Source organism: Passer montanus, unplaced genomic scaffold (genome assembly GCF_014805655.1).
Source record: "Passer montanus isolate IOZ18808 unplaced genomic scaffold, ASM1480565v1 scaffold137, whole genome shotgun sequence".
Taxonomy (NCBI): domain Eukaryota; kingdom Metazoa; phylum Chordata; class Aves; order Passeriformes; family Passeridae; genus Passer; species Passer montanus.
In genome coordinates this window covers 474834-486925 of record NW_024360608.1, presented here as the reverse complement: position 1 = coordinate 486925, position 12092 = coordinate 474834, and the positions used below count along the sequence as shown (strand labels likewise).

Below are 12092 nucleotides of genomic sequence, written 5' to 3'. Positions count from 1 at the left end.
TTTCATATGTTCTCTTATTTCATTGGGATTGAGTCACTAGAGAGCAGAAATAAATCAAAAGATGGGAAGACTGCAGGGAATTATCCGTTTTAGGCATCAGAGGAATGGTTTTGCTGACCTATAATGATCTCTTTAACACTGCTGTTGAGAAGGATTTCCAGCCTGTTCTGACCTTTTTTTGTTTCCTACAATGAAAATATTTACAGCCAAGCATGGGTCAATTATCAGGCTATAGGTATCAGTTTCTGAAGTACTGTTTGCTGGATGCTTACATTACCCTATTCTTCAAAGCAATGAAGTATCCATCCTTAATATTCTTTCTGTGTGAAATTTCAAATGCTTGTAAATAGATTAGACAATGTGAGACTCATGATTCTCTAGCTGGCCATTTCACATGGACCACAGATCACTGTCTTGAAATAAACTCATCTTGTTCAAATTAAAGTATGGGTTTTAGGAAGGCATTTTCTCAGCTAGGATCTTTTAAGTCCAGACACAACAGTCCTCAGGGAACTGTTGCAGTGGGTAATAATCCTCTTTACCAGAACCTGGTTATTATTTGTAGTCTGAATTTGCTAGGCTTTGACTTCAGGCACTGAATTTATTACCAACATTATCGGGTCTATATAAGCATTTATCTAAAACACTTCAGAGTCAAGAGGTCAAATTCATCTTTGGTCATATTTTTGGAAGCTACAATGGTCCTTTATCTGTAGACTATCAAGTGACACTTGTTTAAAAACAATTTATTTAAACATAGAATTAATTCAAATAAGCTATAAAAGAGCATTTAGTGTCAAATGCCTTTTGATAAGAAGTTCCAAAATTAAGGGTGGTCTGCTGCTTGGTGATGAACCTCAGGGTCTAGTTTAGAACTGGTCTTGGGTCATAAGCTAATAATAATCACTGTCTCCTAATGCTGGGTACTGTGATTTGCATAGTGTCAGGCCTTGCCATGGGGATGCATGGCTATTCCTCCAAAAAAACCTGCTGGCCTGGGTGGAATTCCCTCAGAGGAGCTGTCAGTTGCACCATGAAGAGGCCAGTTTAAATAATTTGTTTCCTTTTGCAAATTTGTTTCCATCTTTCTTGGATTTGGTTGGGATTGCAATCATCTGCAAAAGAAACAGCTAGAAAATTTCACTGAATATATTTTAACTCCTTGCCCTTCACAAATGAGATTTATTGAGAAGTGCTAACAATCTCTAATTTAGGATTTTAAAATTAGGTTTTGGATATTAATTTTAAAGTCTACTTTTCCATGAATAGTACTATGCCTTCTGAAGAAACAAAGGTCAATAGGAAATCACTACCAAATATGATGGACTTGCTGCTGGTTGTATCTGATGCCTTGCTTGATTAATTGTCATAAACAATTATAGGAATTGGAGTTTAAAAAATGCAAAATGTTTTAATCCAGCAGGATCATTTATAGAATCTCTGGTTTTACAGAAAATCTGGAATAAGCCATAGCAGAGACATGCCTGTCCATCCGTCTTTATGATGGGTTTGGAAACCCTGTAATTGCAGTAAAATATTATTTAAAACAGTGCATGACATCAAGTTCTATCTGTGGGCCTGCCAGGATGCTTTTTTCTCCTGGACTACTGCCTTTTCCTTGAGGCAAGAGCATGCGGTTGCTCAGGCGGTACTTATTTCCTCATTAGTAGAAGATTTTTGAGTCTTCTTAGGCATCTGCAGCTCCGAGTGCAATGCTGCCATCTACCTGTGCAGCGGCAGCAGGAAGCCTGGCATGTTTCTGCATGCACCTGGTGTGGTGCATTGTTCTTGACATGGAGTTTCACTGATGCCACCATCACTGCCATTGTCACCACTGCCCCAGCGTGAGCTAAGGGGCAGCTGGAAGAGGAGAGGATGTTCCCTAGCTAGGATCCATCCTGTATGGTGTGCTGGGGTTAGGACTGTACCAACCAATAAGTAACACAGGATTGCACCTTCAAGGCTGGAGTGGTTGGAACTTTTCTGCATATCAGCTTCCTGCCATCACAGCTGGAGAAAGAGAATACTAAACTAGTTGTCTTAACAGTACACTAGATATTCTCATGTGACTTCTTGGAAGCTCATTTGAACTGGAGCTGGTGGTTTGTGATCCTCTAGTCATCCTATATTGTGATGTTATGGTTTTCTAAGGTGTTTCTGGAAGTATTTAATTCATGGAGTGCACCAAATGCCAAGCAAATAATGATAATTAGTATTTGTTATTTATTTAATGGGTTGTGTGTTCTGGTGTCCTGTTCATGAGCTATCTACATTTTATGTAGTGATATTATATGAGTTTTTACTGCAACACAGAGCTGAAGGAAAAGGCTAATTAGTAGACAAAAAGAAACAAAATACCCGTTTCCTTTTTCTACTTCCGTAGTGGAATACAGCTGGGAATACGGGTTAGTGAAGGGCAGGCTGCTCTGCCACCGTATGGAGAGAAAATGAACTACTGTCCTTTGCTGTCCTGACAGTGGATTTGCACATATTTTTCCATCTCAGTATGCAAAGTGGTAAACAGAAGCCTCTTTTAAAAAATTAACTTACTATCAAGTTTTGTCACTTTTGTTTATCCTGTGGTCCTTGCAAGAAAGGAAGATCACTCACATCTACCAGCAGTAAACTGTTTTAATATACGCTGATCCTATTGGATTGGTGAGTCCAAGAAACCCTTTGATGTAACACAGTGTATAAGAATAATAATTAGAATTTAGACTGGTGAGCAGTGAAATGTTTAAAAAAAGCTTATCTAATAGAATAATCCACTAAATAACTCTTGAAATTACTATATCCTGTGTTGATCCCAAATTCAGTTTTGCATTCTAGCAGTAGCTGTATTTTTTCTTACTTTCTTACTGCCTTTAGGTTGTGTCTGTTTTGCTATGTTTTTTTTTTTTTGAGCTTTGTTGTTTTTTTTTTTTCTTGCCTATTTGTCAGGTAGAGAAGCCTTGATAACAATTCTTCTCAAATCCTTATTCTGAGTATAATGTTCCTTTCTCCTTTGGAGAATTATAAAGTATCATGACTTTTTTTTTTATTTTTCCTCAGCTTTAATTTAAAAAAGGAACAAGCAACACAAACCAATGTAAATTCTTCTGAAAGGTCTGACTACCTTCCTAGAAAACACATCTGTAATTAGCAATTTCTAAGAATTTGACTTTGCTGCTTATTTTTCTTTTCTTATTCTAGACAAGTGTGATAATCTCGTTGGAATTCTATGTAAATTTTTCTCTGCAGGATAATCTTTGTAAATAATTCTGCAGTAGAAAACACTACTGTACTGCAGTCCAGTCTTCAAAGGGTAATTCTGAGTTTAAATTTAAAAAGTAATTTTGTTTCAAGGTATTTGTTTTTGTTTGTTTGTTGTATTTGAGGTTTTGTATATTTGCTTTTGTTTGGGTTGTGGGTGGTTGGGGTTTTGGTTTTTGTTGTTTTTTTCTTTTACATAAGTGAAAAAAAACAGACAGAAGAATCAAGGGCTGAGTTATGTTGGAATTCCTCAGGGGCAGGTTGCCTGAGAAACTAATCTCAGCTGAGATAAAAAGGCTAATAGCAGAGGGAAAAAACAACAAGAGAAAAAGAATAACGGGAGAGAAAAGGGCTCCAAAAATGTCTGTGTCTCAAGTGAACTGTATTGTTGGTACTGATGAATTGTTTATCTGATAGTGCATTGAGACTAAAAATAATTTGATGGAGAAATGGTTTCTGTCATCAAAAACAATTTTCAGGAGTGTTCAGGTACCTAAGAGACAGCCATGGATAAACTGCATCTATTATAAGAAGGTTGCATATTATTTGCATAATGGTGCAGAATATTAGAATATTATTTTTCCTTCTTCATACATCACATTTGTTTTTAAGGACTAAGCAGGTCTGTCTAAAATGGCAACATGTCCCTTTTTGCCTTGATTTAAGTCTAGAAGTTGTTTCTGTTCTTGTTGAGTAGGAAATCTTAAGTATCAAATCTATATGTGTTTTGGAAAAATAATGTTTTCATTTTTAGCATTTGGACATAACAGTCTTTCCTTTCAATCCTGAATTATATGGAAAAATTTTGCAAGGTAGACAAAATTTCTTTTTAGTGGGTCATTTATATTTTAATTACTGTTATTTATTTATCTCCCCACCTTAAGTCTCTATCTCTCATCATTGCTTTCTAGGAACTATTTGCTTTAAGTTTTCCTGATAAGGTGATCGCTTTTGAAATAAAAACCTTTTCCTTTCCAACTCCTGACTTTCATACTGGATTATGGATGACTGCTGAAACTATCTATTTGTGTTAAGGATTGCTGCAATTAAGACTGGGTGAAAGGATTTAACTGGTAGTCTCAAGAGGGGTCAGAAAATAAGGAGGTCTCCATGTCAACCTCTCGTGGAGAATCAAAGTCAGTATCTCACTCCAAAACCATGATGGTATCTGTGTGTGGGATTTTTGTAAGAGCTTGCAAGAATATTTCAGGTTTATTTGACATTCTGATCAGAGACATGTCATCGCCAGTGGCTGAGGCATGGATTCTGCCTCTCTAGATGTGGTTACTCATCTGTTTCCTGTTTTTCTTTATTCCACAGAGAGCCCTTCTAGAGAAGAAGCAGAGGAAGAAACGTCTCGATCCATTGATGGTGCAGCCAAATCCTGAGGCCAAGCCACGCAGGTCAAAGCCCAAAGGGTGCGAGGAGCAGACTCCTTTAGTAGAAACTCCTACCCCTGTCCACAGTGATGTTGTTTTACATGGTAAATAATCAACCTGATTGCAACAGGGTTCTTCAAAATCCCAGTGCATGCATTATGTCACAGATGGCTGCTTACATTGCTGTGGTAGGGATCAAGTGATAAGATTGAATACATACTTTTCTATATACAAAAGTTGAATTGTAATACAGTATGGTTGAGCAATACTAAACTGTGAAAGCAAGCAAGAACCTCACCTTGATTTTTGTGATAGCTGTAAATCTTCACATGCCCTTGAGTAATGTCTCCCTTGGGTTAGGCTAGAAGAACTGTAGAAATGGGCTGACAACTTCTATAAAGGTGAGGACATACAAATCCAAAGTAAAAAAATCTTCTAAAGCTGTGAGATAAAGAAAATAATTCAGTTGCTGAATTATTTCACTATAATAATAGTGAAATATATTTATTTCACTGAATATATGTGACTGCTTGTATGGTGTTTCCTTATGGTGTCAAGGCATATGCCACCTCAAGATTGCATATGACTGAATGATAAAGTGGAAAAAGCAAACAAAAAGTGTTGTGAACACTGTGTTAGGCTCTTGATGGTTTTTACGTCATCTGTTGTTTTTTGTGGGCTTCATTCAGACAACTGAAATGTTACAGGTTATAGTGGTCCACAAAGTCATGGCTGTTGGGGCCAAATGCAATAACTTGGTGGCCTCAAAACATTGCATAAAAATAGTGACCATTATTTTAGGAGTGAAAAGAAATGCAATAGTGAGAGCCTTAAGCCTCCCATGTCACAAGGAGATAAAAAGAGCAGCAATGAAATCCTTACATTCTAGTGGAAGTGTCAGGAAGTTGTTTATGAGAGCCAGGATCCCATCAGCCTTTTAAGAAAGTAATGGGAAACATTCTAAGGCTTTGAAATGTGTGCTATTGCAGGGTGTTGTGATACAAGCCTTGTATTGATAGCAAATTAACATGCACAGTAGAATTTTAAACCTCCAAACAAGGGGTGTTACCTGGTTTGAAGATCGCAGTTGGAACTATGTTATCCCTTCTGTCTTGAATATTTTTCTTGTTCTCCAGATACCTTTCAGGATCATAAGATGGGAAGGAAAGTGGTGATGTTTATGGTAGCATTTATGTGTTTAAAATAAGGTGTAAGAAAGCTTCTATTAAAAGGCCATTTCAAGTCAATAAGAGAATGAGAGATAGGTATAACTTTTAAGGTAGAAGTCTTCAGTATAGCTCAAATGAAAACAAAACTGCTCATTCACTAAGTAAGAAGTGATAACAGCAGTAAGCATGTCAGAAATACAATGCCTAGATAAAGAAGTACAGTTTTAAGAAGGAAAACAAGAAATCCAAAGCTGGAACTACACTTAGGCATTGTGTGCTACATATTACGTGTTATGCCATACCCTGACATCAAGATGCTTCCACCAATTGGGAAGTGTGGTACACAGCTGTGTTGTATGGTTTAAACATGGAAATTTCATTCTAACAGATAGAGGGGTTTTTTCTGTCTATGGCTGTGGATACTTTTATCAAGTTGATTTTTGGTGTTCACTGTAGAGTACTCACTGGCATAGGAGCAAACAACAAGAATGGAAAGAAAATAAGGGAGGTGTCAGTAAATAAATTAAAAACTATCAATGTGCATGACAAATACAACTTGTTGTAATTGCTTAAGCCCTTGTAAAAAGGTAAATAAAATCACTATATTTAAATGGGGAGAAACTGATAACTGATATGTTTAAAGTAATAGGCAGTCTGTACCAGAGTCAGACCTGGCTCCTCCCAAGCCTTCTGAAAAAAACTGAACAAGTATATTTCAGTACTTTAAAGAGATGCTAGAGGAAGGGAAGATGAAAAGAGCCGCCATCCTGGGATGTATCTTTGGCCATAAAAAAATAGACTTTGGAATTTTTTTTCATTTTGGCCTGCAGGCATTGATGGACCAGCTGCTTTCCTGAAATCAGAAGTACAGGATTTGGGGACCAAGCTCCAAACTCTCTCTGTTGGATCTACCAAACCAGTAGACAGTGCAGATAAGGAAAATGATGGAGCGGCTGTAACAGACACAGCAAGCAAGCCAGATCTGCAAGAAATATTACAGAAACGAGGTAAGAATTAATAATGGGTAAATGTCTTTTTTGGGGCTCTTCTACTTTTATAACTTTATTTCAGTGGCATTAAAAAATGAGGAATCATTAAAGAAATGTCTGTGGGATATCACTTTTAAAAGAGCTACTAGATTCTACAGCGTGTGGAAGTGCAGTGCTGCAGTTCCTTTTCCTGATATTATTTGAACCATACCAGTTATATTTTAAGTGTTTCTCAATGTATTGTATAATTTCTGATCTTTCCAAGGAAATTGCTGACAAAATGCTATACCACATTTTGGTAAAGTTTGGGGTGTTTTTATTCCAGATATGTTTTATCTTGATAAGGTGCTTAAATATTTTCACAACAGCAGGACCCTTCAGTAAATGCCATTTAACTCTTTAGGAGACTAACAGGAAAGGTGTTTTTTTCTGAGTCAGAGGCTGACACAGTCAGCGGTTTTCAAGTTATATGTTCAATAGTTATATCCCATTGAGTAATTTCCTAGTGGAGTGTCAAGCCAAGTATCTTAAGTTGCTGCCAGTACTACAGGAAACCTTTTGTTGTTGCATGCAGCCTAAGCACTTTGCAGTAAAATAATGGCTAGTGTTTAATTTAGTATACAGCTTGTTTTTATTTTACAGAGCTTGTCTCCCAGAATGTTTCCAGTACACTTCAGGTATTGAGGTCTATCACATTCAGAGGTATTGTCATCCAGTTTTCAGATGGCACAGCTGCTTACCTACAGATAGCAACATTACACAAGAGTCAGAAAAGGAAAGAGGAGAGAATATCCAGTAACTTCTGGGGAAATTAGTGGAGGTAGAATATAAACAGTGAATTTTGAAATTGGCTGGAGTACCAGGGTGAACGCCTTTCCTCTTCCCAAATGTCCCTTGGGAAGTTTACTGACAGGTTGTTAAGACTGGATTTTTCTGTTTTATCTGAGACTTCCAGCAGTGCCCCTTTGCAGTGCCATGTCAGAGCATTGTTATAATATATGTTCTCAGAAAATAATTCAGTTAAGCAGGTCATGTTCACTGTCTGTAATGCTTTAAATAAGTTTCCTTTCTACAGCCAAATTAAAGAAAAGAATCACAGAACAAAATCTCGGATGCACAAAACGAATTTGGTTGGAAAAGACCTTTGAGGTCATTGAGTCCAACCTATGATCTAACACGACTCTGTCACCTAGACAATGGCACTAAGTACCACATCCAGTCTTCCCTTAAACACCTTCAGGGAGTGACTCTACCACCTCCCTGGGCAGCTCTTTCCAACTCCCAGTCACCCTTTCTGTGAAAAACTTCTTCTTAATGACCTAATTGAACTTCTTCCTAATGACGTTCCTAATTGATGATGCAGTTCCAAGTGGAAGGACACACACCAAAAAGTGATGTGTACAGAACCTCTTCATAAATGTCTTTATGCAGAGTTATTTTAGTTATATACCCACAATCATCTCTACATGACTGTGCTTATGTTAAGATTAAATAAGTCCTGAAACTTCTCGGTCTGTGCTTCAGTTTTAGAAATCAAATCATTATTAGCATTTATGGACCTGAGTTTTTGGTAGTGATGTAAGAACAGGAAGGGCACTTACTGAAAAATTGATATACTCTGTTTCAGCAGAGGTAAATAGTAAAGGATGTAAACTCTACAGAGTCCAATTTATGGGATAGGTGTCAGCATATTGATTTGGATTTCCTTTTATTGTTGTTGCTCGTAAGACATGGAGGACTTTTCTGCATGAAAATATACAAAATTAATTTAATGACAACATAAACTAAGCAATATGTTATGTCATGGAATAGCAAGTAAAATCCATATTAATGAAGGCCCGACAGCTGCTTAATCATCTGCACAGTGACTGCTGCAAAATATCAGTAGGAATTTGAATTTCAAGGCTCAGGAAGAGATACAGCACATGAAGAAAATCAGCAGTTGAAACAGAAATTAAGAATCGGTAGTTGAAAAAACCAGAAATTAAGAGTGCAAATAGGTATTCAAGAGTCATATATGAATTAGTGATGCCATAAACTTGTGACACCTTCTTTCAGAGATTACATGCTTAATCCTGTATTCTGACAGGAATTTCAGGCAGTTTGAATTTTGATGAGGCGGACACAGAAGAGGAAGAAGCTAGTAAAAGACCAGTATCTCATTCACCATACCCTGAATCTGAGAGGCCTAGTTCTGCATCCAGCGAGAAGTCTTTTGCAGTAAGTGTCTTGAAATCCATTTCTGATAAGCACTGGGCATGTGCCTGATTTTAGTGATAACCCCTGGAGCACTGGGTTGAAATACAGTAGCTGCAAGTACAGTAGCCAGCAATATTATTCCCTGAAAGCAGAGTAAGGTCAAGATTGTCAGGCTATCTGACTGAAGAGACACTGAGTTAAACATAAAGACTTAGCAATGATCAGAGGAACAATTGTGGGTGGAGGATCCCAGGGAGCCTAATCAGAGAATATGGGAACACAATGAGTCAGCACTATCACCCCTAAAGGAGACAGACTGGGCCATTGTCTCTGAAAAATTCACCAAAATGACTCAGAGAAGCTCTGAAATGCCATGCAAACATAGGAGGGATTTCTTCCTGAAGGTTTGTAGCATTTATTGTGGGATACAAAGAGAAACAGAAATCTGGAATGGAACAGAGAATGCTGGGATTGGACAAAGATCATATGGGATGTTTGAGGGAAGAAACTTAAGAGGGAAAAGAAGGGTATCAAGGTGGATCAGGGAGTATTAAGCATGGAAAGACAGTGATTAAAGGGGATAAAAGGCATCAGACATGTAAGCAACTGCAGAACAGTATGATTGTCTGCCCAAGCTTTGTGCCTTGATTACTTCAGCATGTCTCACTCTCTTCTGAAACTCCACTTCTAACTATTTCTTGTGTGAATGTGTTTGTGTGTGTGTGTGATATACATACATATGTTGACAAATTATGTGCTGGACTTGCCAGTAAGTTGGAAGAGACCAGCATCAGGAAGACACACGGTCTGAGATAGCTCAGACCACATAAAGACCATGGGGTTTGAGCATGGATGCTGGACACCCTTCGAAGTCCATGCTGTGGGGGACCCACCTGAGTGTATTTGTGACGTGACTGTGTATATGATGCCCAGCACTAGTAGTGCAAGAGGTCTGGGTGTCAGCTTCTTGGGAGACTGGGCTGTGGGTGCAAAGTGCTGGAGATACAGGGTGGTGGGTGCTGGAGGGGGGAAGGGGTGAGACCCTCCAGTGAATTTCAAATCTATGTGTGTATGTGTGCATGCTATTCACTCAGATTTCTTACTGGCTGTAGCTGGGAACAGGGATAAACCTGCAACTTCATCTTGAAGGCCCAAAGAGGAATCTCTTGGGTACTACAATTCACAGGATTCAGCTACCTCTAAAAAAAATAATTTTATTGACCTGTACCAGATGTCCATTAGAATTTTAATTCCTTTGATTACTCTGCACATCCTGACTATACACATTGTTCTAAGGCTCTTCCAACATTTAGTTGATATGGTTCCATCAGCAGCTGACTCTTTCTGCTACTGTTCTGAATCAACATAATCTCAGCACTCATTTCAGTTACAAAATCCCAGCCTGTCTTACTGCAGCATCCATCAGTCCTGCTTTATCCTACTCTTTTATTTTCCACAGCATTTAAAGTTCTAAAAGCAAAGAGGTTCTTTGCTTAGAATATTTACAGCATTTCATTGTACTTCTCCCTTTCCAGCAAATCACTCATGTCTGCTTAATGAGTGCTTTTTCTCTTTTCCCCTTGGAGACCTAGTCTTTCCTCAAAGTAAAACCTTCAGCTGCTTTCTTCTGAGGAAACACAGGTGATACCTTGTTTAACCTTCCTTTCCCCAGTATATTCTGGAGACGTGATATCTTATGTTTCAACAAAGCACTATTTTGTTATGGAATACCGGAGTCTCTGATCTGATATTAATATGCAAATATGATACTTCTTCCCATAGGAAACAGGTGCTTCCTGTAGTCCATCCCCTCAGGCAGATGCACAGCTGGGAGTAGAGAACTTGGAGGATTTTGCATTGCGCCCTGCACCCCGTGGAATTAGTGTCAAATGTCGAATCACTAGAGATAAAAAGGGAATGGACCGAGGGCTCTTCCCTACTTACTACATGCATCTGGAAAGAGATGACAACAAAAAGGTATTGGAAGCAGCACACATTATCTTGGCTGTTTTACTCCTACCAAAAAATAGTTTTGGTGCAATGGAGAGCTTTTGGTAGGAAACCAGTAGTTGAGGACAGCCATCATGCAGATGAGGACGGGATATATTTGGCCAAGGTACTAAGGAGGGAGTTAGCATGTAATTGGGATTATATTGTGATTTAAGAGCCATAATACTGTGAAAGATGAAATTGAAAAAGAATAAAAAAGTTCAATGTTAAAAAAGAACAGGAAGACTGAGTTGCTCCAGAAGAAAAGGAGGGAAGACTAGAAAGGACAGGTTCATTAAATCTAGACTGCCAAGTGAGCTGATGGAGGGATAGGATTTCAGTCTGGGCACTTTGGAAGAGAACAAAATTGTGGACACAGTAATACTAGCACAAAACAAAAATGGGAGTGCATACAGGAAATGGAGAGATAACAATTTGGATAGCAATGCCTCTGCATTCTTACAAAGCACCAGTCTTGATCAAAGTTCTGTTTTTCCAGACATTCCTTCTTGCAGGAAGAAAAAGAAAGAAGAGCAAAACATCCAATTACCTCATATCAGTTGATCCAACTGATTTATCTCGGAAAGGGGAAAGTTTCATTGGAAAACTCAGGTGAGAGCCACAGATGAAAATTATAGACAGTTGAGGTAGGATTTTAATTGAGTTATGGTTATGACTGGCAATCTGGTTTAAATTCTGAGAGAATGAACTTGCATTGTTCTGCTCCATGTAATCTGTATTCACTTGGGTTGGCAGCCTTCTTCAGCATTACCATTCACTGTGGCAACTCAGAGAAGAAATTGTCTAAATGCTTTTCCAGGATAGGTTATAGGCCCACATGGGCACATCACAGAAGCTCCTTACTGAGCTGGCAGCAGGAAGATTCAGATGGCAGGAGCTGTGTGTTTTCGCTGTGTTGTACAAATACTTTTAGAAGATGACAAAACTTTCTACTGATGCCTCTTTCTGTGTTTTTCCATAACCTGACATTAGGTCAAACCTCATGGGAACCAAATTTACAGTCTATGACCATGGTGTTAACCCAGTCAAGGCACAAAGTGTAGTGGAAAAGGCTCATACAAGACAGGAGCTTGCAGCTATTTGTTATGTAAGTA

At 38.3% G+C, this 12092-nt stretch overlaps 1 protein-coding gene across 1 annotated transcript in view; it reads left to right on the top strand.

Moving 5' to 3' along the window:
* Window positions 1-12092, top strand: part of TULP3 (TUB like protein 3) — a 32597-nt gene that overhangs the window by 13770 nt on the left and 6735 nt on the right. The window contains exons 3-8 of the mRNA XM_039699667.1: window positions 4573-4735; window positions 6631-6807; window positions 8879-9009; window positions 10771-10965; window positions 11477-11589; window positions 11971-12085. Coding sequence (XP_039555601.1) covers window positions 4573-4735; window positions 6631-6807; window positions 8879-9009; window positions 10771-10965; window positions 11477-11589; window positions 11971-12085 — 894 coding nt within the window. The remainder of the gene's footprint in view (window positions 1-4572; window positions 4736-6630; window positions 6808-8878; window positions 9010-10770; window positions 10966-11476; window positions 11590-11970; window positions 12086-12092) is intronic.